The 23,133-nt window shown below is 39.7% G+C and overlaps 1 protein-coding gene across 1 annotated transcript in view; it reads left to right on the top strand.

Annotated features, from left to right (window-relative positions):
- The window catches only part of tcf7 (transcription factor 7), a 73,089-nt gene that overhangs the window by 45,781 nt on the left and 4,175 nt on the right, over positions 1-23,133 (top strand). The window contains exons 5-12 of the mRNA XM_087175810.1: positions 7,846-7,933; positions 12,450-12,539; positions 14,372-14,491; positions 15,559-15,721; positions 16,178-16,285; positions 17,530-17,577; positions 20,181-20,229; positions 21,553-21,625. Of these exons, the coding sequence (XP_087031936.1) occupies positions 7,846-7,933; positions 12,450-12,539; positions 14,372-14,491; positions 15,559-15,721; positions 16,178-16,285; positions 17,530-17,577; positions 20,181-20,229; positions 21,553-21,625 (739 nt within the window). The remainder of the gene's footprint in view (positions 1-7,845; positions 7,934-12,449; positions 12,540-14,371; positions 14,492-15,558; positions 15,722-16,177; positions 16,286-17,529; positions 17,578-20,180; positions 20,230-21,552; positions 21,626-23,133) is intronic.

The raw sequence follows: 23,133 nt of genomic DNA, 5'->3' as shown, positions 1-23,133 counted from the left end.
CATTCACTTTGCATTATATATTGTTTGTTGTGTGTCAGTGTAGTCTAGACCAGTAGGTTCACATTCATTAATGTACATGTGCTGTGGGCTACATACAGAAGAAGCAAACCAGGAAGAGCACATTTACACTCCTATGAAAATAAAACCCATTAATGTTAAAGTAACCAAGGCCTGTCCTCTAGCAACTAATATCTAATGCTAGTAATCTAATGGTAAGGTTAATACTGTGACCCACATCGGGTCAGCACTCGTCAGTGGAGTTTGACGCCGGTTCTACACTGTATGGTTTTGATGAACTGGCATTTCTTTCAGGTATAGAAATGAATGTCACTTAACCAAAAATGAGAGCGAGAGAGAGAGAGAGAGAGAGATGGAGAGAGATGGAAAAAAAGGCAGAAAGGAGAGAGAAATTGAGGGCAAGAGAAGTGGAAATTACACACGTGGGTAAGCGAGTGATTGAGTGTATGTGTTTGTGTGTGTGTGTGAACTAACAGAGAAATGAAACTAAGTAAGTAACTTTTATTTGGTGATTAATTGATGTAATTCTGTGGTTTATTAGTGAAATGTATGAAGTGCCTGCCACTGCAGACTACAGTTTCTGATACAATAAGAGCCAAACAGATTATTCACGCTTTTTCTTCGTATTGAAGGGGGTAAAAGAAACTGAAATCATTTAGCTGTTTTACCACCCAACATTTTCATACGGAGCTTCGCATCTTCAGGGACCAGTTGTGTGTTTATTGATTTACATATAAGCGTGCTCAGCAACACACATATTTCAGAGTGCTTATTAGATTTTTAATTAAAAGTTGCTTCTCAGGAAATAAATGAACACTTCACATATACAACATACATACATACAACTGAATACAAAAGGTGCTGACACCACAAAGATGATGAGCTAAGACGGGCTAAATTAAAGTGTGGACAGCATATTGTAACTCTGTCGAGTGAGATAGGTCACAGTTGAATACAGCTTACACCTATGATACAATGGGTCGTCCTCAAGAACAGCAGGAAAGTTTTTTAGTGTGAGTGGGATAATCAGAGGATTTTTGACAGTGATGATAACGACGAAAGCAAGTACTTCTATTCATAAAAAGGAGAAAATGGGAGTAGAGACACACGTTGAAAGCAAAATAATAGAGTGAAGAAAAACAGAAACAGGAGATAAACAAAAGTCTTTTCTCAGCTTTGATTAGATATTAGAGTCTGACCTCAGGCAATCTCCTGCCTACTGCGTCTGGAAATCCCCTTTTTCCTACAAACACACACTCCCCTTGTCTCGTCTAGACTGTGTGTGTGTGTGTGTGTGTGTGTGTGTGTGTGTGTGTGTGTGTGTGTGTGTGTGTGTGTGTCCATGACTCAGCCCATAATGACAGACTGAGCCACCTGCTTCTAACCCCTTGCACACAGACACACACACACACTCACACACACACACACACACACACACACACACTCTAACACCTGGCTCCTGCACATAACCTTTCTCACACCATCTCACCTGAATTCTGACTACGTTTCCACACGCACACACACACACACACACATACACACATACCAGCCTACCTCACTTCTCACATCATTCATCCACTCGTCACAGATAGGGAGCGGTTACCTCATCAGTGACGTCATTTTTTGCCACAACTATGTACCCCTCTGTCCTCAAACTGATCTCCTGCACCACTGCACTCAACTCAACGTGGATCAATATGGCTTTGTACCTGCTGACAGAAATTGAGGGGTTTGCAGTATTGTATATCACATTTACATCGTGATGTCTACATAAGTGCTAAGTAATATGAAAAATGCATTTATTTATCTTAGTGTTCTGTGCCCAGTGCTTCTTTAATCAAACTTTTGTGATCTCATATAATATTTACCAATAACACTCCACCATGTTTGTTCATCCATCAAAAATGCTTTTCTTTTATGTGTGAGAACAGCAGACAGTCACTTAATCTATATCTCTTTCCTACCGCAACACACTCAATACTGTTGCCATCTAGTCGCTCCGTCTTCACAATAGTAGTCTGGAAAAAAAACCTTAGACTTGTTGAATCTTGGTAAAAGGTAAAGTCTTCAATCATATTTCTGCTCAAAGTTGAAACTGCTCTTCCTTTAACCCCCGTCATTGTACGTTGAGCTCAGCGCTACTTCCTCTGTTGTTTCCATTAGCACCCACTCACTGTTTTCACTGCCTAAAAGTTACTGCACCTTAATAATGTAGCCCAGTGGAAAAAAAAGTACTTGCAGAAGTTTTGGCAAAGTAAAGATTTTCCTGATCCCAGTTCTAAATTTGACAGTTGAAAACATGACAGTGGAGGTTCAGACGCTGTCACACCTAAGCCCTGCTTTACGCCATCACCTCAACGATACAGCAAGAGACTTAAAATAAGAGACTTACACTGACAATGACAGGGATGCAAGGATGCTCGTTTCCATGGTAACCATGGAGCTTGGTAACAATTTCTTTCTTTCTTTTTTTTTTTCTTTTTTTGTGTTCTCATGCAGCCTCACTAGTTAGATCACAGCCAAGTAAAAACTAACTGATATCACTGTTATCTCTGACAGCAGTGCAGAGCAGGACAGCAGTGATGGTTCAAATCCAAATCACAGAAAACATCTCTGCTGTAGTGCTGCTGAGCAAAACCCTGACATTGGATTGTTTTCATACATTTTGTAAACATATATCATAGACTGTCCAATGTCATATCCCTTCAAGTTGATATAATTATGGTTGATTATTTCCTCCAGAGCAGCAAAACTTAAAACTTTCTTGTATTAAGGCAGGTCTAGGTGTAAGTTGTAGTATACAGGATAATAATAATCAACATCATTATTAGTTTTATAAAAATAAAAAAAACTTGATTCATATATTGTTTTTCATACTCAAAGTGCTTTTCTTTGAAATAAAAAGAAAGAGCAGAGAATTTAATCACTAATCTAAGGCTACGCACAGCTGTAGTGTCCTCCTGTCAGGTTGTGTCTGACGTGCGACCCAGCTGGTCAGTCGGTTTAGTCATTTCTCCTTTCAACCACACGTGAACCACTTGTGTTTCAAAAGTGGAGCTGTTCCCAGTTGATTGAGCACCACCACATTGCTTTGACTGTTTTTCAGATATGACTGTTTGCTCGGACATTAGAGCATAAACTACGTGAAAAAGCAGAAGTGAAAGGTGTCTGCTCACTCTCATACTCTAATGTGCAACATTAACACTTGCTGTGTCGTCTCGTATGCTCTCATGATATTACGTGTGAAAACGGAGAGTGCAAAGTAACTAGCTGCATATAGCATGCATCAGTTTAACTGAGCAGATTTTTGGTTTGCCACTGTATTTTTATTTATTATTGTTACATCATTACTTGAAAGATAAATCTGGTGGTTTCCTGTATTTTTCAAATTGTCAAGAAATCCATGAAAACCTTGAAAAGATCAAAATCAACAATGAATTGATTTTAGGAACAAGTGTATCCAAAGCCTGGTATATCTTTTTCTTCTGTTTCATAGAGCTTTATTGTGCAAAAACTATTAAAACCACACACCAGTGAAGCACACTGTCGCACTGGGTGACATATTTATTCATTACTATCAACTCAGACACTAAGTCATTCCCACATACACAGTCTGCTGTTGTAAACAAACACTGAAGTGTCAAGTTTGTATTAATCCACAGTTGAAAATGGTCCCGAACAAAAACACAATTTACTCATGTTGGAGTAATATTTTCTAAAAACTTAAGTGTCCAGTTGTGTTTGTTTTTTCTTAAATTATATATTTGTGATACATTTTGGGCTTAGTGCATTGTGGGGCAGATTAATGCCTTGTTGGTTTGGGTCCTTTTTATAAATTGGTTTGACAGTAAGAAAAATACAGAGATGTTTTTAGTTTTTATCTTTTTGTAAGTATAGTTTTAAAAGCTTAAGTCTTTTTTCTTTTACCAGGCCCTCAATTACGATTACATTAGAGTAGCTACCCTCTGAGGTAAATTGTTGCTTTCTAATCATTTGAGAAAAAACCTTTGTCACCCTTTGTTTACTTTTAAGACAATACTCTTTTGTACACTTCATTCATCCTTACGTGTTACATTTTATTTATCAATCAATAACTCAAACAAGATTCAACAATTGAAAACGAGGTTTTGCATGTCTATATGTTCTTGTTACCTTTTTCCTTTTACATTTGGGAATTATTGGAGAGGGGGTTTCACTCTATATGAAAACATGAGAAAAGGATCACCTGTATGTATGTATTTGAAATCAAATGTGAATGTGATGAATAAAAACACAGATGAGTCATATTAGACAGGGCTTTTAGAATCTGTAGTTTTACACTGTAAAAAAAAAAAATGGAATTTTACTATTACTGTGACTTTTGATGTTTGTTCCTCTACTTATGTAAAATTTGTCAGCACTCATTACTGTCCTTACTGTAACAAAACACTACAAAGTTTCTTCTGGTCTTGGGCTCTTTTATGTATACCACACAGGCAGGTTGTCAAGTCATTTAAAGGCTCAGATGCTGCAGCGCTTTCACTCTCAGTGGTTATAACCACCACAACACATTATCAGTGCAGGAATACTATTTTCAGCTCTTCGACTCTCGGTTTAACATGCACACATTCTGATAGCAAGCTCATGCTGAGCTGGGTTTGACTCAAATGGTTTCCCTTTGAAGTGTTTCCCGAGACGCTAACATGGAGACCGTGAGATAGTTGCTGTAGTTGTTATTAGATGGCTGCTTTAAAAGGGGCATTCCAAAGAAAACTGCCCCATTACTGCTATTTTCCCCTTAACGTTTCCCAACAACAAATGGTGTCAAAGCTGAAGAACAAAACGTGACTTACAGAAAACAACGTCATGTTTCCATCACGTTAAAGTGTGACAGATTAAAAGCTAAAATAAAACCCATGCACATTGTGTTTTAGGATTTGTGTTTTGATGTTAGCCATACAGTCATTTCAGGGAACAGGGTTGGCTTCAAAAAGATAAACTTCACTATCTCAATATCTCATAAAGTCATTGTCACTAATTCTCTTTTTCATCAGTACATCATTTTATATCTATTATGAATATTTGTTGCAATGTGTTTGAGTATGTGTTGTCATCAGATTTCATTCATAGAATTCTATCAGTTCACTTTTAACCTTGTGCAACATTAACATAGACAGAAAATCCATACTAGCTTTAGGGCATAGCCCAGTAGCCCTCTGGCAATACAACACAAATGCACATGTTGGTGTGTTGAGTGTGATGGAACAGGATACTGGTGAGATAGATGTCACTTGTGAGGCAGGACTGCACAACTCTGTTAAGTTGTCAGCGCAACAAATGTTTTCTCTGTTACAGTGCTTTCTTGTTAAATGTAAAAGTAGCGCAACGCTACAGGGTGCTCTACCTGATATAGAGTTGCATGTTCTGTATTCACATTGAAATTTTTAAATCTTTACCCACCCAACGTAACAATCCTATAGGTTTTATGTTATGGCAACCAGATTTTATTATTTCTGCTTTGTCTCTGAGAAATTTTCTTTTAGTCATGTGGGTCAAAACTACTAGCAAGCCAGTGGGAGGCACATATCGGAGCTATAGATGCTATAGATGTCGTTGCACTTGAGAATAAAACATGATACCAAACAGTTGCTGAATTCATTCAAATGATTGATTAGATTGATGCCGATTGTGTTTTCAGTTTTCTCAACACATAATCTGTAGTTTTCGCAGGCTGTTAGAGGAGCATGCAACAGGAATTTTCAGCTCAGTGGATGGAGGTTTCTTGCTGAAATTCACCTTGGGAGTCACCGTTAACGTCTACCTCAAAGTTTTTATGTACACAGGCTTGTACCATTGACTTTTTATCAAAGAACCAGATATTTTGTGAGTATAGAATAGATCTGAATTTCTCTTCAGCTCACCAAACACCAGGAACAACACAAAAAAGACCCAGGATCCAAACCGTTTAACCAAAAGTCCCTTGTTGTTTTTGTACTTGTGTGTTTGTTTGGTTGCTTCAGGATCACGCTCCACCAACGCACTGCTCTCATGTAAATGAATGAGGAGTCTGTGTTTTGTTACGCAGGGCTGTTGTCAGTCTGAACACAGCCTTAGGGTAAACCCTGTGTTTACAATAAGTGGAATTTACCCTGATAACATCCTCCTATATGTTGAACTTTGTTTATGTGACTGAGTTTGTTATATGCTGCTGAGAAAACTCCTCCATGTTGTAACTATGACACATGCAGACCTCTGATGGGAAGATGTTACAGTAGGGATCAGAGAGTCAAAAGTCCTGTCTGTCTTTTAGTACTCTCTTAGCTCTTCTTAAATATATGTATCACCTGTCTGTAGAGAAGTGTACTGAAGCCCTCAGCTGGTTATGTTGCTTGTGGTGGCTTAAAACGGACTTTAAGTTAAGTCAGTTGTAATATCTGTTTAGAAAACCGTTACTGTGTTGTTATCAATAAATTTCAAGCAATAACATTTTTGCTATTAATTAATTTGATCAGTGAGCCTGCTACATCACCGAGTATTTCATTAGTAAAAAAAGAAACTTGAGCTTCAACTTTTTTAGGACAACCACATTATTAAGATGATAAATAAATGCAAGAAATAACAGATGTGACTAGTGACTAATTCTTCACAGGACAGCATAGCTTCTGGCGAGCACACAATGATGGAAATAAGCCAGGTGAGGTACAGGAAAGGGCAAGGAAGGCGAGCCTGTTAAAGTAATACAGGGGGATTGATACATTTTGGGAACAGATGATAAGAAGGATGGGAAAGGGAAGATCTGAGGTCTGTAATGAAGGTGAGAGAACGGAAGGAGTACATGATTGGGGGGGGTAAAGGTAAGAAAGGGGTGAGAATGAGGACAAAACTACGGAGTTGGAGTGCCTGGATAGTGGGAGGGTCGCAGGGCAGTCAGAAAGGATGAGGGAGGAGAGGAGAAGGGAGGGAGGGAGGAAAGGCGTGGTGGGATAGACGGAGGGAAGGGAGGAAGGATCGGAGTGGTGAGACAGGTCGACTGACTCACTCACATTCCTGTCGTCCAGATTTATAGCGGCTCGGGGTCCTGAAACAGGCCCGGAGCCGCGGCCAAATTACAGTCATCTACAGCATTCCTCTGCTGCAAACACAGGTTAGCAGCCGGGCCACGCTAAGTGCTAGGTGCTGCCTGTTGACAAATGACTTCCTTTGAAGGGCACAAAGAGAGAGACAGAGAGAGGCTGGATATTTACTGTGTGAGGGCAGAGAGTCAAACTGTCTGTGTTTCTTTTGTTGGAAAACATTTTTGCTAAAAGTAGAGATGAAGAATGTTTGTTTGTGTGTTTGGGTGCGTGTCTGCCTGTGTTTTTTTAAAATGTGGCTTTCACTGTGGCCCTTAACTTGTGTAAAATAAACCAGTCAAACCAACCGGTTACATCAGCTCCCAGTGGAGGGTCCTACACACTCTTACACACACTGTAACCCAAGCACACACTCAGACACACACTGTGACAGGATGGCAATCTGAGTGTGTGACCTGTGTAAAGGGGATCTTTGTGTTTAATACCAGGTTCCCAGACTACTAATAGTGCTAATTGCCCTGTGGACTCAGGGCTGGGGCCAGGGGCCACTGACCTGACCTTGTGTGTGTGTGTTTGTGTGTGTGTGTGTGTGTGTGTGTGTGTGTTTATAAGACTAAAATATAGAGAAATTGCACTATTCCTCAAATGTGTGTGTACCTATTAAATCATTAGCCACAATATGCAACAGAGAAAAGAGAGCGATTATAATGCTGTGTGTGTGTGTGTGTGTGTGTGTGTGTGTGTGTGTGTGTGTGTGTGTGTGTGTCCCCTCCAGGCGTTCACAGGCACCAGTCCCAGGACCTCTCAGGGTACTACTCCCTCCCTCCAGGCGGTGTTGGCCAGATCACTCCCTCCATGGGCTGGTGAGTCTCTCTCTCTCTCTCTCTCACACACACACACACACACACACACAAAGAGACACAGCTGTACATGCTGTGACTCACATAGTCCTTTGTGTACTTGTGATGACCTTGCACTAAGTCACATTCATTCCCTAACACACCACAAAGGAACACACCATGCCAGTTGAAACTATTAGTCAATTAATCAATTATTCAACAGGGAGAAAATGAATCTTCACTGGTTCTTGCCTCTAAGTGTAAGATTTTACTGATAATAAACCAAATATCTTTTCAACTATTAGGCGGAAAAAACAAGCAATTGGAAGGCGTCACTTTGGGAAACTGTGATGTGCATTTCTTCCTCACTTCTTGACAAAAAGTGATGTTACACATTAATGTTGAGCATATTTGAAAAAACAGTACATTAAAACAGAAGGGCATGTAGGATTACAGCAGCTGTAACTTCCTGCAAAGTGCAAAGTTTTCTTTCTAATATTCGTCAAACATCACCAAGACAAAAACTGCACAGCAGTTGCACTGTGTTTTAAAAATGTATTAACTGATAATACAGATAATAAAAAGCACTCATCTTGACGGTTGGAGAAAACTATCTCTTTGAGGCATAATCAATTAAATGATCAGCATGTAAATAATCTGCAACAATTTTTATAACAATCCAGGAATCATATTTGTAATTTTTCAAGAAAGAATTGCACCAGAATTTACTGGTTCCAGCTTCTCAGATGAGAATATTTGCTCCTTTTCTTTGTGTTTGTAAATAGTAAACTGAATATCTCAGAGTTTCTGACAGTCAGTCTGACCAGACAAGGAATTTGAATGCATGGGAAATTTTCAACATTTCCTGATACTTAATCATTTAATCTATGGATTGGTAAAATAATAAATAATGAAAGCAATCATTAGTCGCAGCCCTACAAGCATGCTTCTCACCATTAACCTGTAACCAATGGAACTGCTAACGTCTAACGAAGCTGTAATTTTCCTCTGTCAATCTTATCAAACACCATCATCATCTTCATTTCATCACATTACATAAACACACACAAGCATACACACACTCTGACCTAAATCAATGGTGCATACGTCACTCTCTCACCTGGTGTCAGAGTGGCTAACCCAATGCCCCGCTGTCATGGAAACCACCTCCTTTGATCCTCAGTGTTTTGCACTTCAACCTGTGGCCTCTGGTCTAAACAAAAGGAATGTGGACAACTGCAAAATTAAGACAAAAAAATGAACTAAAATAGTGTTTCCTAGTTATACAAACTTAACTAAACAGTGTTCTAGACTCTGTATCTTTCTAGCTACAATCAAGTCCTCTAAGTCAATGTTTATGCTGACTAAAATCAAATTATCAATAAAGAGACTTAATGGGATTTGAAGCTGGATGTTGCTGCCAATAAATCATCTCGCTGAGGAGAAAACAGTGAGCACAAGTCATGCAATATCGTGGTCTTGCTTACAATAATACCTTCACATCTAAATGTGCACTTTTCTGTTTCCCTCAAGATGTGGTGGATTCTGGGAAATGTTGGCAGCCCTTTGGTAGATTCTGGCCTTCAGTAAACTCACAAAAAAAAAACCAAAACTGTATATCAAAAAGTGTGTGTTTTTGGCTTTTGTCCAATGCACTGTGTTTTGGTTTATAGTAGCAGAAGTCCTCTCGGCCTATGTCTTGATTTTCACAATAGTTCCCTGTGGGGACAGAGCAGCAGCAGCCGCAGTGGTGGTGTAGAAAACTCTGCAGTGTGGGACGCCTAAAACAGCCACATCTGCTCCACATTCAGTTCTTTTTCATTTAGGCTTTCCATCATTTTGGAGTCGATTTGTGAGCGCACAATGTCATGCTGGTTGATTGTGAACTTCTAATGTCAAGACTTCCATTGATTTATGGATCAACACAAATCCATTTATTATAACCTACTGTATCTGTCTGTGCCTGGACAAAATCCCCTGCAGGAACAGTTAAAGGCTTACATCAAATGTCACGGAGATTTGGAACAGAGGCTTAAAACTTTGCGTGTCCATTTGCTTACATGTGTGTTTATGTCTGTTTTTTTCTTTTTAATATTTCTGTAGGACGAGCTGTCTGTCCCCAGACAATTTTCAAGTCTGTGATTTACAGACATTTTATCTTTTTCAGACAAGAACACTTCACTGTGGATTTCCACAAGTATTATTAACAGCTAATCTCCTTTAACCCAGATTATCTGCTTGTTTTGGCGCCTTTGAGAGCACTTCTTTGTTGAAGGAAGAGGAGGAGGGGATAACATAGAGAATGAGTGGTTAAATGTCAAACTGTTGTTTTCTGTTGTTTTGGTGCTTAGCCTGGTCTCACGTTCTGTTCCTTCATGACCACCTCCACGTGTCCCCCGCGGCCTGTCAGCTGGTCGTTTAGTTGCCTCGGACCAGGACGGTATCAGGAATCATTTGAGATCGGTTCTGTTGTTCGAATAGAAATGGCTTTGCAGTGTCAAATGCTGCGGTGGGAGCATGAGTCTCACAAACATGTTGCATTATTAAATTCTGTGTGTAATGAGGGCTGAAGGGGGGATGTTATAAAGCTCTTTAACTTCTATTGTAGATAGCAGAGTGTTGGACTGGAAGGTGGAGTGAAAAGCTGGCCGTCGTAGAGAGGGGAGATGCTATATTGTTTAAATATGGGGATGGCACATTTTCATACACACTATCCTGGAAAGCATTCATAGTGTCGCACTCAGTTGTTCACATGAGAAGTGACAGAAGTACTTGTGTAATGAATGGGGAATCCAAACCCTGCCTTTTTTTTCACCTCCACCCAACTGGCCAGTCATCATGAGCAGCTGAAATTGAAAGTATGTGGGAGGTTAAGAGATTTAGTGTACCTGAAATGTCTTTTGAGAGAGATTGAATTCAATTACTGTCCAGAAGAAAGAAAGTAAAGCCAAAAATCAATTTTTTTGCTAATTTTTGTTCTCCAAAGTCGGAAAATCGTGCTTATTTGTCCCGTAAATTCATACCTGAAGAGCGAGAGAGCAACCAGATAGAAGCAGGTATTTTTGAGGCATGCGATGTCAGTACAAATAGTTAATGCTGTCATTCACTGACATTTTCAAACTCACAGGGATGAATTACTTTGTTGTCACATGTAGTAAAACTTTAAGAAAGGAAATGGACAAGACGCTGACCAGCACAACAGAGCCGTCTGCCTAGCTTCTCACTTCATTCCCAGCATACCTCTGTGCAGCCATGCCTTTCACATGGGAGGTTTTTTTTCCTGTTTGAGCGTGGCGTCACCGTCACCATCAGGAGCTGCTGTCTGCAAAGGTTTAGATGTTGTTGATGTGTATGATGTTGGTATAGAGGGCTGTTGACCAAAAACACATCACACTGATTGATGGATTTATATGGAGTCCGGCTGTTTAGCTTGACCTGCCTTTATCTGAACAACACTTGACCTGTGTTGTAGTGTGACCTCGGTTAAAACTGGATTATAACATGAATGGTCCTCCAAGGGCTGGATCTCTTCCCAGCCTAATGGCCTGCGCTGCTGGGCTTTACTGTACGTGCAGCACGGTGTCCTGTGGCTAAAAGATGGATACAGTTGAGAGGATGAGATGGGATGTGGAAGTGTGAATGATGGTGATGATGATATTAATGATTGTAGGGGTAGTTTAAATGCTGGATGTGGATTGGGTTGCATACGTTGAAACATAAGGATGAATAAGTTGAAAGGTGGGGGGATGGTTGTGTTGGCTCTCAGGAGGTAGAAGTGTGGTCTTCTACATATCAAAGGGTCTTGCTTACATCCCAACTCCACCCTCGACCCCCAACGGTGTGTGAGCGTGTGTGTGCCTCTGCTCCCGGTAAGCCGAGTATTGACACACAGCTGTCAAGAGAGCTGATCCAGACTCTCTATGGGGGATCAGCGTGCATCACAGCGGCACAGAAGTGGCTAAAAAAAAAATCAAAGAAACATCAAACCACAAGGTTTCACTCACTTTACTGGTTCTGAAGTTTATTTTTATTTATTAATGTTTGCACATAAAAATGCATCAGTGTAAAAGATATATGCACAGAAATGTTAAACACACATGAACATAAAGATAAAAAAAGAAATTAACTGAGAGGTGGGAAGCTGAAGGCCTCTCTTTAAACTTAAAGTTCAAAAGAAACATAGATTGTATTTATTATAAATAATAAGAAACTGAACACAAATTACAGGACAAAAAAAATACAAAAATGGGAAGAAAATTGCCTAATTCCTTCATTGTAACTGGGAAGAAACCAATGTTTAATATGCTTTCAAAATAGAAATGAAGATGATGAATGTTGGACAGTTTGAACTCTGTAGTGTCATTTTAGAGTGTTCTTTCATTGTCTTTGAATTTTATGAAACTGAATATAAATTAATATTTTAGTCTAATTAAATTGACCTACAGGGATAAACATCCCTACAGGGGCTCAACAAACATTTACCTGTAAAGCTAAAAGGCACCAACTGTTGCCGTCTCTCCCCTCTGCTGTGCTGTGGCAGGCAGAGCCAGCCAGTCTATCCTGGCCTGTCCCCCTGTGGATTCAGGCAACCCTACTCCTCCAACCTCCCCAGCGCCTCCTCCTACTCCAGGTACCGTAGCTGGCTGGTTGGACCAGCCCAGAAAGGAAAAAAAATAAAAATCAAGCAACGCTCTGCATCATCGACTCCTGTTTACAGCACATTTAAAATGCCTGAGCAGGAGCTTTCCATTCACCATGGCAAACCCCTGCTCACTCCCTCCGTGAGCTTCCATTGGGCAGCTGCTGTAAAAGTCATTTTAGAGCCAGTGTGCAGTAAACAGGACGAGTTCAATGTTTCGCCAAAAAACAAGCCGAGTCAAGGCAAACTGAGCCGAGCCAAGCTAACCACTGCTGCAGAATACAAAAGGCTGACATGCACACACGCACGCACACGGAAACACACACACACTTTTCTACCTTGAGTACCATCAGAGCATTAACTGCTTTTATCTTGCTATCGTTGGCTTTTATCTCTTTTCGACTCTTTGTTATTTATGCTCCTGATCTATAACACTCACTAATAAAACTAAATTTAAAAAGCTAATGTTCTGTCAGATTTTGTGATGCCATCCAATGCAGCAGGTTTGTTTTTCTCCCAGGGAGACACAGGAGCACTGAACCTATTAGTGTGAGCCCTGTGACCCCGCTGTGAGTTTGATGTTTAGTCGTAGTCAGTATTTGCTTAAGACTCATTTGAACCTGAACCACAGTTTAATGTTCTCTGTATACACACACTGGATTTAAGTGCTCGGTGCTCGCAAAAGACAGATGCTTTCTCAGCTGCGTCGCTTTGCCTGTCTGTCAGGTTGTCTGCTGCGTTTCAAGCACAAGGCCTCAATCCTGTGGAGTTAACCAGCCTGTCACACGGTCTGTTTTAGACCTGCACCGTGCCACATAGGTGGGGAGTTTTTAAACTGCAATTGTGTAAAAGCTCAGATGATCACAAAAACTTAAAAGCCAATCTAAATTTATGAATTCAAATGGAGAAAATGGTTAATTACCATCCAACCTTTAACCTGAGCTCCGAGGGGAAATGCATCCTCTGTATTCAGAATAAACATTAATTGCAAGTCTTTATCTATGCAAGTAGTTCATTATATATTTCTTTTACTAGTGCCTTAATTTGTCAAGTGCAGTAAACCCCACCTATAAGCTGCTGCTCCACGCAGGTTAAAACAAACACTATGAATATTTTTTTACTTATTATTTGACCCGACGCTCACTCGACTGCAGCTGATGCTTACTGCTGCTTTCCTGTCAGTCAGACTCTACTTTGCTCCACTTATCTCTAGAGCATTTGAAGGTGCTGAAAGAAACTTGTTTTTTTTGTTTTGTTTTGTTTTGTTTTTTTTTACTCATAAGAACATCTACTGATACTTTAATCTGAGAAATTCAAGGAACAAATATCTGGAAGTAAAATCCCACAAATTGTATCTTTTAGACTAAATGAATAGATTTGGATCATACTCACTATTTCACTCAAGGCAGTGTTTCAAGATATGAGGGACTACTGTCCTTGTCTCCCCACATCTCAGTAAGGCAAGGACGCCCTCTAGTGATTACAAATGCATATATCTTTATCTTATCCTATCTTACTGAATTAAGAAACCAAATCACACGTTTTAAGATCCATAGCAAGGCAAAAATCCCACCTCACGCGACACGTTGACATAACATCACTTTCAGCACCAAGATGATCTTTTCATGCTTTCAGGCGCATTGCTTATCAAAACTCTCGCTCTTGCTTTCACACACCGTCTTCTCTGCCCCATGATTCAACGCATTTCTCTGAGCTGACTAAGACTTTTTTTTTTTTTTGTCACTCTCTATCTCTTGTCTATCTGTCTCCCTCCACCCTTCTCTCTTTTTCCTCTGTCTTTCTTTTTTTTCCCCCTCCACCAGGTTCCCTCACTCTCTGATGTTGGGCCCATCAGGCATGCATCCTACAGGGATCCCCCACCCGGCCATAGTGCCCCCTACAGGCAAACAGGAGCACGACCAGTATGACAGGGGCATGTACGTGTAAGTATTGTTCATGTTTCTTACTAATTTTCCCTTAACCTTTAATTAATGTTTTGAGATATTAATTCTGCTATCAATATGGAAAAAATAAAACTTTTTACATATGGTATGGTATGTTGCTTTAGACTTTAAATGGAAAATATCTTACAAAAGGACAATTAAATGAATGAAATTATGGATAAAAAAAGTACATGTATTTTCATTAACCTCAACTCATTTTCCTCTTTTAAATAAGTAGCTTTAAATTATTCATGCTGTCTGACAGTTAATCCTGTGATGCTGTATAAGAGCCACTGTTGATGAGCTGTAAAACTAGATTTAAAAAGAACATCATAATATTTCAAGATAAAAGTTGCAATGCTTAAGGAATAAATCTGTAATATTTTTAGAAAAAAATTTAAAAAATCTTTTACATTTTACCATTAAGTGCCACATTATCAGAGGTTTTAGCACTACTGAAGTGAAAGGAAAACAATTACATGATTATGAGTCACATGTGTTTTGTAGCAGTGACTAGAGCACAGTGGGGGACCTGGCTTCCTCCAGACAGAGATCAAAACAAGTTTGCTTAAGGATTAAAGCACAGTGAGCGTCTAAAAAATCTGTGAAAGGTAGCCAGAATGAACTGTTGTACTAGTTTGCTGTTTATTGAGTGAAAATAAATGCTCTGCTCAAATCCTGCTAATACCCCAAGGCCAAAAAAAAGGAAAGAGAAATGTGCTAAAGCTAAAGAATGCACAAGTAATATAATAATGTGATACTTGTGTTCTTGAAATAACTTTTTTTTCTCAAAATATTCCAAGTTGAAATCTCAGGTTGTTTTTATTTCCAACAGTGGCCCTTATACTGTTGCATGTTCCAAATCTTCACTGAAGATGATGATGTTTACACAGTGTAAAATATCAAGACCCACTTTTTATGGATACACGGATGATTTATGATGTCTGTGTTGTCTTATGTTCACTGTAGCGTACTTCTTTAATACACAAATGGCCAAAACAGAATATGACTCTCTCTCCATCTTTGCTCTCAAATTCCTTCAACAAACCCCCCTCACCCAACACCAGGAAGCAGCAGGTGGAGCCCAAGCGGGAGAAGGAGCCCAAGAAGCCGGTCATCAAGAAACCCCTGAACGCCTTCATGCTCTACATGAAGGAGATGAGGGCAAAGGTCATCGCAGAGTGCACGTTAAAGGAGAGCGCCGCCATCAACCAGATTCTGGGGCGGAGGGTGAGCAATGCACACACACACAACTACATGGAGATAAATCCTGTTTCCAGGTCAGTCTGTAATTTCACACATGAGGAACATAAGAGGACTGTAGTAATGTGAACTCTGTTTCCCTCACATATTGGTGCTACTGAGATTATACAACCCAGACTGGTGCTACTGGGATCCTGAAGAATGATATATGTGATAAAAATTTGTGGAATAAATTACTGCTTACAGTCTATGTTGCTACATCTATATGTTCTTTTAAATGTCAGCCTTTTTAAACTTGCCTTTAACTGATGTGTATGACTTTTATATCTCCTGATCAATATTTAATTATTTTATTCAGAGACTGCATAGTTCAGTAGATGGTAAAGGTGAGGCGTGATTAGATTTAAGATTTTCTCTCACTGTTTGTTGTTGTCTTTTTTTGTGTGTGTGTGTGTGTGTGTTTGTGTTTTTGTGTGTCTCCAGTGGCATGCGCTGACCCGGGAAGAGCAGGCCAAGTACTACGAGTTGGCCAGGAAAGAGAGACAACTCCACATGCAGCTCTACCCGACCTGGTCTGCCAGGGACAACTATGTAAGGGCTTCCTGTTCTGCTCTTTCTCCTCCTCCTCCTCCTCCTCCTCCTCCTCCTCACTGAATGTTTTCTTTTGCCATTAAAACTCCTGGTACTACATCAGTGTAATCCACAAGAGGAAAAAAAAAAAAAAAACATGTTTTCATTTTCCCGAGCTCATTGTAAAAACAAAACCAGGAAGATGTAAAAGTTTTAGGACGAGGAGGAACTCTGACTAAATGTGATGCAAAATTGTGGAAAAGTCATGAATTTTACTTGGGTTGTCATGGGAACCATATCTAGAGTAAAGAAGTCATTTGGTTGCTACGGTTACAACATTGAACTTGTTGCAAATAGAGATGTAATTAGAGTAGAATAGTGTAATGATTTGTTTTTTAAAATATGTATGTAATATGTTGTATTGCCTCACAATTATTAGGCAGTGAAAACGTTTGCTTTTAAATCATTATATTAGAGTAAAGCTATTAAATTATAAACATAATCCATTAAACCTACTTTTCATTACATTGTCGACCTATATCTCATTAAAGAGAAAAATGTCCCTCAAATAATTAAAAAGAAATATATTAACTTGTTCAACTATAGTGTTTGTGCTGCAAATCTTTTTTTTTTTTTTTTTAATTTCTGAAGTTCATAAAAGCAAATTGAGAGAGCTATTTCTACTGTGGCAGTTTATGACATTGTTCAGTATTTATTAAATGAGTAGCGACACACTCACTCACTCATCAAAAGCTGAGTTTGACATTAAACAATTCCTAGAAGCAGAGAGCTAAATCTGAGAAAATGATCAAATGTGAGAAGCTCTGGAAAGAACAAAACAGTTGATGAAACAAAAACCAGGAACCGGTCCAACCTCTCGACTTCTTTTCTCTCTGCTTTGATTCCCTGTAAATTAAGGCAAGATGCAAAAACAGAACAGGATAAGTTCAATAAAACAAATCTGGGTTTGATAATATTTGTTGTTCTTACCTCAGAGCTGGAAGAAATTACTTACTTCACTTACTGGCTACTGCCTCTACAACCTGCATGAATATTGGCTCCCAGACATGTCAGTCAAAAGTCATAAAAAAAAAAAAAATAACGACACACTTTTATGGCATGGATTTATTAAATAAGTTTCTCAGAATCCAGGGGTAAAATCAAACCTGTGTGGTGCATGCATTTTAGTCTAATGTTTTGGGGATGTGCTGTGTCTGGGCTGCTGTGTGCCTCTCACTTGTCAGTTTGCTGTTGAACTCTTGCAGGAGGCGGGCCTTAGCGGGGTCGCAGGGGAAAAGAGTAAAGCTGATTGGGTAGGGACACGTCTTATGGTGGATTTATGCCTCTGTGGTGGGAAAAAATGAGTATGTGAAGAGCTGCATGAAAGGGGTTGTGGGTACTCCTGTGCAAAGTTTGCATGCACCTTCCAAAAAAACCTTAATGACTCACACACATCAGCCACACAAACAACACACAGGCAACAGCAGCTGCAGAAAGAAAGTCCCATTGGTCAGTTATGGATCCATGTCACTACGTCTTGCACGTTGGTTACGAGTGTGACACACAGAGGTATAAATCAACCCGTTTTGCTTAACTAACAGAGAGCAGGGCCGCATGGCTGGCCTCACTGCCTCACTGCCTTGGTTTTTCATTTACTTATTATTTTATTTTTTATGGGAACATTTTCAAAAGTAGAGCACCTCACTTTTGTCAGTACAGCTAGACAATAAATGACACATGGTGTGATTAAACAGAAACATAACCTTTTGACACAGCACTTAGCAGTGATGTAGCAGTCATTTGCTTTCATAATAATTTCAGGTTGAAGTAAATCTCTAAATGTGTGAAGAAAATGTGTCAATCAACTAAATCATCTTTTAATTGTGGCACAAATTGCTTTTTAGTCACGTTAGATATCTGGCAGAGAGGTAACCTGTTTCCGCTTTTCTCTGCTGTACTATCTTGTTTCTCTTTAGCTGACCAAGCTGAACTCTGTACACAGGCATGTATGGCACACGGGGTATGGTGACACTTTGCTTGGGCTGTGGTTTATAACACGTTCATAACGTCTGAAGGAAGTGCATCATATCATAAACATGGACACTGATTCAGTTCTAGTGTCATTCTTCACTTGTTGTTTTTTGTTTGTTTTTTTCAATCACATGTTTATGCCGTAGCTGATGGAGGAGGGCATTGGCAGTTTTTTTTAGCATTTTTTCAAAATAAAAGTCCCAACCCTGTCTGGGGAGAATGCAGCTAAAAAAACAAACATCCTTATATTCTATCCAGAATATGTTTATAAACCAGAGCTCAAGTAAACTGTGACCATAGGTGGAGAAGCTACTGCTGAATGCATTGAGCTTTGGGCGCAGCATAACACTGTGGACTCTGTCTGCTTAGTTCATAGGGGTAAATGTTGTGGCTTAGTACAGTGTTTACTCATGCTGTATTTAACTAAAGGGACAACAGGCAGGCAACTTTATACTGCATGTTTAACCTTTTTCTGATGATAATGACAGGAATGCATTACGCTTTATAACCTGTGATCATTCTGCAATAGTTCAGCAGCAGCCAAAACGAACCAGTTATTCATGAATGCAAAAAGGCATAGACGTAGAGCAGCAGGGTCTGCTGGGCACATATGTATAGACTCGAGCTGTGTGATGACGACATATATACAAGCATGCAGGTCCTCTAGCTTGTGTTTAAAATATTGCCTGCTTTATTTCATGAAACCTCCTCACTCCCCATCACCTCTGCGGTTAAAAGAAAAAAAAACAACAAAAAAACAGAACAGTCACTGGACCTACTAGCAAAACAGGAAGTGAAGAAGTTCCACATATCACCCCTGCAGCTGTGGAGGGTCTCTCCTCCAACTCACTCAAACTTAAAAAAAAAAAAAAAACAACCTACATGTAGTGTATGCACACACATGGACACACACATATATACACACACACACACACACACACACACATACGCCCACAGACATAAAGCTTCAGAGAGGTGCAGTTGCAAGAGGAGTTGTTGTAACCACATAGACACAATGCTGACAGCGAGCTGAGGAGGGCAGACATTTGACACGTAGGCGGTAGATTTCTGTACCCACATCCTTCATCATCTCACCCAAATATGAGGCCTCACTTCACCATCACTGGATCTGTGTGAACAGCTCTGATGTTTATCTCAACAGCTACGCAGTACAATCAGCCCAGAGACGATGAAATATGAACACAAATAGAAGACTTCTGGTTATAAGTTAATCTTTAAAATGCCTTTTTAAAACTGTTTTTTTTTTTTTTTTTTTTTTGGGAGGGGGTCTCGGATCTTTTCAACAGTTATTTTTGAGCACAGGTTTTTGCATGAATGGTGTTTACAAAGACCGTAGTAATGCAAAGTATTTTCTTTTGTTTGTTTTTCTTTATCTTTCTTGCTTTTTTCTTGCCTTTGTAAAGCACTGAAGATGGTTGCCTGTTTTCTGCTCTTCACTTTGCACTTTTGCAATAGATTTAAATGTTACATAAGAAACCTCGGCTTTTCATACAGTGCAGATTCTTGTTTGGGACCAGGTCTCACTCTCAAAGCCAGATCTCACATTAGGGTAGTAAACAAACATATTAAGCTAATGATGAAATCCAGAAATTCTTTATGGAGGTCAAACCAGACACATCAATTCATAAAGACAGGACAGAACAGCAGTACAGTCCAATTATCTTTGCTAATGACTGGCTGATCAACTAATCAAAGTGTGTTATCCTGTTTGAGACAAACCAGAGAAACTGGGTGTATCAGCCACAGTCAAAAATCTGCTCATAGTTTTCAGCCCTGATGGTGAATTTGTAACAATTCATGTCCTTTCATCAGCTAAGCCAAACTCATGTCTCTGTGGGATGTTCTTTTTTTTTTTTTTCAACAGGGCAAGAAGAAGAGGAGAAAAAGGGAGAAGCAACAGGACTCCAACACAGGTAAACACCCAATGGTAAAACATTTAATCTCTCCCTTCAGGTCAGATACCATGACAACATGTTTCAGTACGAGGAAAACAAATAGCCAGTGTCAATTCTGCAGTATTTGAGAGAATTCAGTTAAGCTTGAAGTTGCGTTGGCGCAGTGTAGTGTTGGTGTCTTTGAGGCAGGATGTGTCTCTAACGTCAAACCACCCACCCACTCTGTTTTCCACGTAACCTGAATTACAATCATTTTAATCCCCGGTGCAAAAAACTTTATGTCCTTATCTTAGCTGGTTAACATTTGAAATGTCAGTCAGACGTCAAAGCAGTTTTCCCTTTTCCTTCACCACATCAAGTCGATCAAAAATATTTTCTCATCTATTATCTTAAACCAATGAAGTGATGAAAGCACACATCCTCAGTAGATCACATACTGTACACGTGTGTTCATGCCAACACTGTGGCAGTAACTCGCATTAGCACCAAGCATCCAAAGTGAGAGAATAAGAGCTGGTAGTAGTAGTTCCAAAGTTAAATAATGCAAATCTTAAATGGCATGCAGGCCAACTCGGGTGTTTAGAGATTGGTAAAAAAATATAGATGATGTTAGTTAGTTAGTTAGTATGGTCAGCTGATGAATGAGCCACTCATGGTGAAGCATGAATGACTGCAAGTATAATTCGACTGGACTGACGCTGTGCAGCTGATTGAAAATCCTAGAAAACAAACGCAGAAAATGCCAAGATTTTCGACTAAACGTCTGGTGTGAATCCTAAAACTTATCATGGGCATCATTAAGTCCAGCTCCAGCATCAAACAGAGACCGTAGGAATGTGTATTTCTGGATTTCCTCCAGAGATTAAGCAGTTTATGACTGTTCTGTGTCCAGTGACTGAAAACCGTAATAAAATCCTGTACTAACAGATGCCACAGCATGGCTGCCCTCTCTGAGATGCTCTGTGTCTCTCTGTATGCCTTAACTGCCTGTTTCCAGGATGACTGACATTTGTTTCACTTAGTTTTGTGTGTTTGTGCGTGTGTGTGTGTGTGTGTTTGTTTGTGTGTGTTGGGTGGTTATTCTGGTGGTTGTTGATGTTTTGCTGTGCTGTAACCAGCTACTAACAGTTTGACTTGACGGCTCTCTCTGAACGGACTGCCCTGTCGGTGCTTTTCCCTGCTCTGACAAGCTCTTGTGTCTCTCTCTTCCTTTATCCTCTTCTTCTGTCTTTACCTCTCTTCCCTCTGTCCTTCGCCATCTAACCTTCTTGTTCTTCTGCTCCCCTCTGTTTTTCTTTTTTTCCTCCCTCTTGTTTTGCGCATGCTGTGTATTGTGCTCAGACCCGGGCTCTCCTAAGAAATGCCGGGCTCGCTTCGGCCTCAACCAACAAACGGACTGGTGCGGTCCTTGCAGGTGTGTACCAAACATCCACACCCCCACCCACTCCATCGCACCGCACTGCTGCCATTCCAGCCAACTCCTCATCTCTCGTCCCATCTAACCATCTGTTCATCGGAGCATCATTTCTGTCTGATGCAGTTATTCAAACGTTTCTCAAAGGCAGAGCTGCTCTGGAGGTAGAAATTATGTCCTCAATGTTATCACCTTCACAAGCTCTCATGATTTATTTTCCTCTTCTCTTACCCTTTGGCCTTTTTGTTAGTCTTGCACTAGTTACTGAATTAAGTTAACAATCTCCACCCACCAAGCCAATGAGATTATGTCTGCCTCGAGACCAGCTCCACCTCTGAAAAATGTTTGAAAACCCAAACTGAGCTCTGCATGCATGTCTGTCACTAACTTGCTGCTCGGCAAAATCATTAGATCCATAAATATGTAGTTATATAGTAAAAAAATAAATACACTGTATAAACATTTTCACAGTTGAAAAAGTATCCAAACCTACTCCTCCAGCACAGTCTACTTCTCTGCTGATTTTGACTGGAATATCACTTTAAGTCAGTAACATAACGCTCCACATTATAAAGGGTTAATGTCAGGATTACTGTTCCAGGATCTGTAATCTTTTCAGGTCCAAAAACGTATCCGTTAACTCTAAATAAGGCGTCACAGGTGAATAAAAACACTTGACCCAGATTCTCATCTTCTCCCGTTTCATTGTTATGTCGATGTCTCGTCAAAGGTCAAAAGTGGTTTGGATTCTGCAGCCTGTTACGATGCATTGCATCATGTAGGCCCTGTAAAGTTAATGTGGTTAAAGGGGGAATACCACTCAATAAAAAAGCTGTCAGAAAGTGTTCGCAGAGCAGTTACCTGGCGCTCAAAAAACATACCTGGTACATGTTAGAGGAGGGATACCAAAAAGTAACGCTGAGCTTTTGAACTTTTGTACTTTTTTATTACAGTACTGAAATCAACACTGCACAGAAATGAGGCATTTCATTTTGTTCCTGGCAACTCCACGTGTTCTGACAGATTTATGAATTCGCACAAGTTCAAATCGTAAAATGCCCAAAAGTCAGACACTCCTAGATGGAAAAAAAAACATTCAAATTGTTATTGCAACTTGTAAATTCAGGCTACAGTTAGAGTTCTTGTGGGATTTTGAAAAACATCCGACACAAAGCCATTACAATGATAGAACTTATATCTTGTTGGGTAGCGTCCCTCACATAAGCATCAGCAGCTAATACCAATTTTCACCCAGGCTGTAAATGCCCAAACTTGTACAAAATATTTCAACCCTAACATTTAAGTTATTGTAGCTAAAGCCCTTGATCAGATGCAAATGGTGCTGAGTTGAATAAATTAGATGATGCTGGGAACTTGCTTGAAAATAAAGCTGGGAATTTCCCAGTTTGTGAGCACAGGGTTTGTCTCAGTCAGCAGGAGTATTATTTTTGAAATACTTAGTGTTATAATAGTAAAACAGGAAACTTGGTTTACAAATATTAGTATTA

The sequence above is a fragment of the Seriola lalandi genome, unplaced genomic scaffold, assembly GCF_002814215.2.
Source record: "Seriola lalandi dorsalis isolate HSWRI2012SDOR001 ecotype SW California unplaced genomic scaffold, Sedor1 jcf7180002054502, whole genome shotgun sequence".
Taxonomy (NCBI): domain Eukaryota; kingdom Metazoa; phylum Chordata; class Actinopteri; order Carangiformes; family Carangidae; genus Seriola; species Seriola lalandi.
The sequence above is the reverse complement of the archived record's forward strand: the minus strand, read 5'-3'. Positions and strand labels throughout refer to the sequence as shown.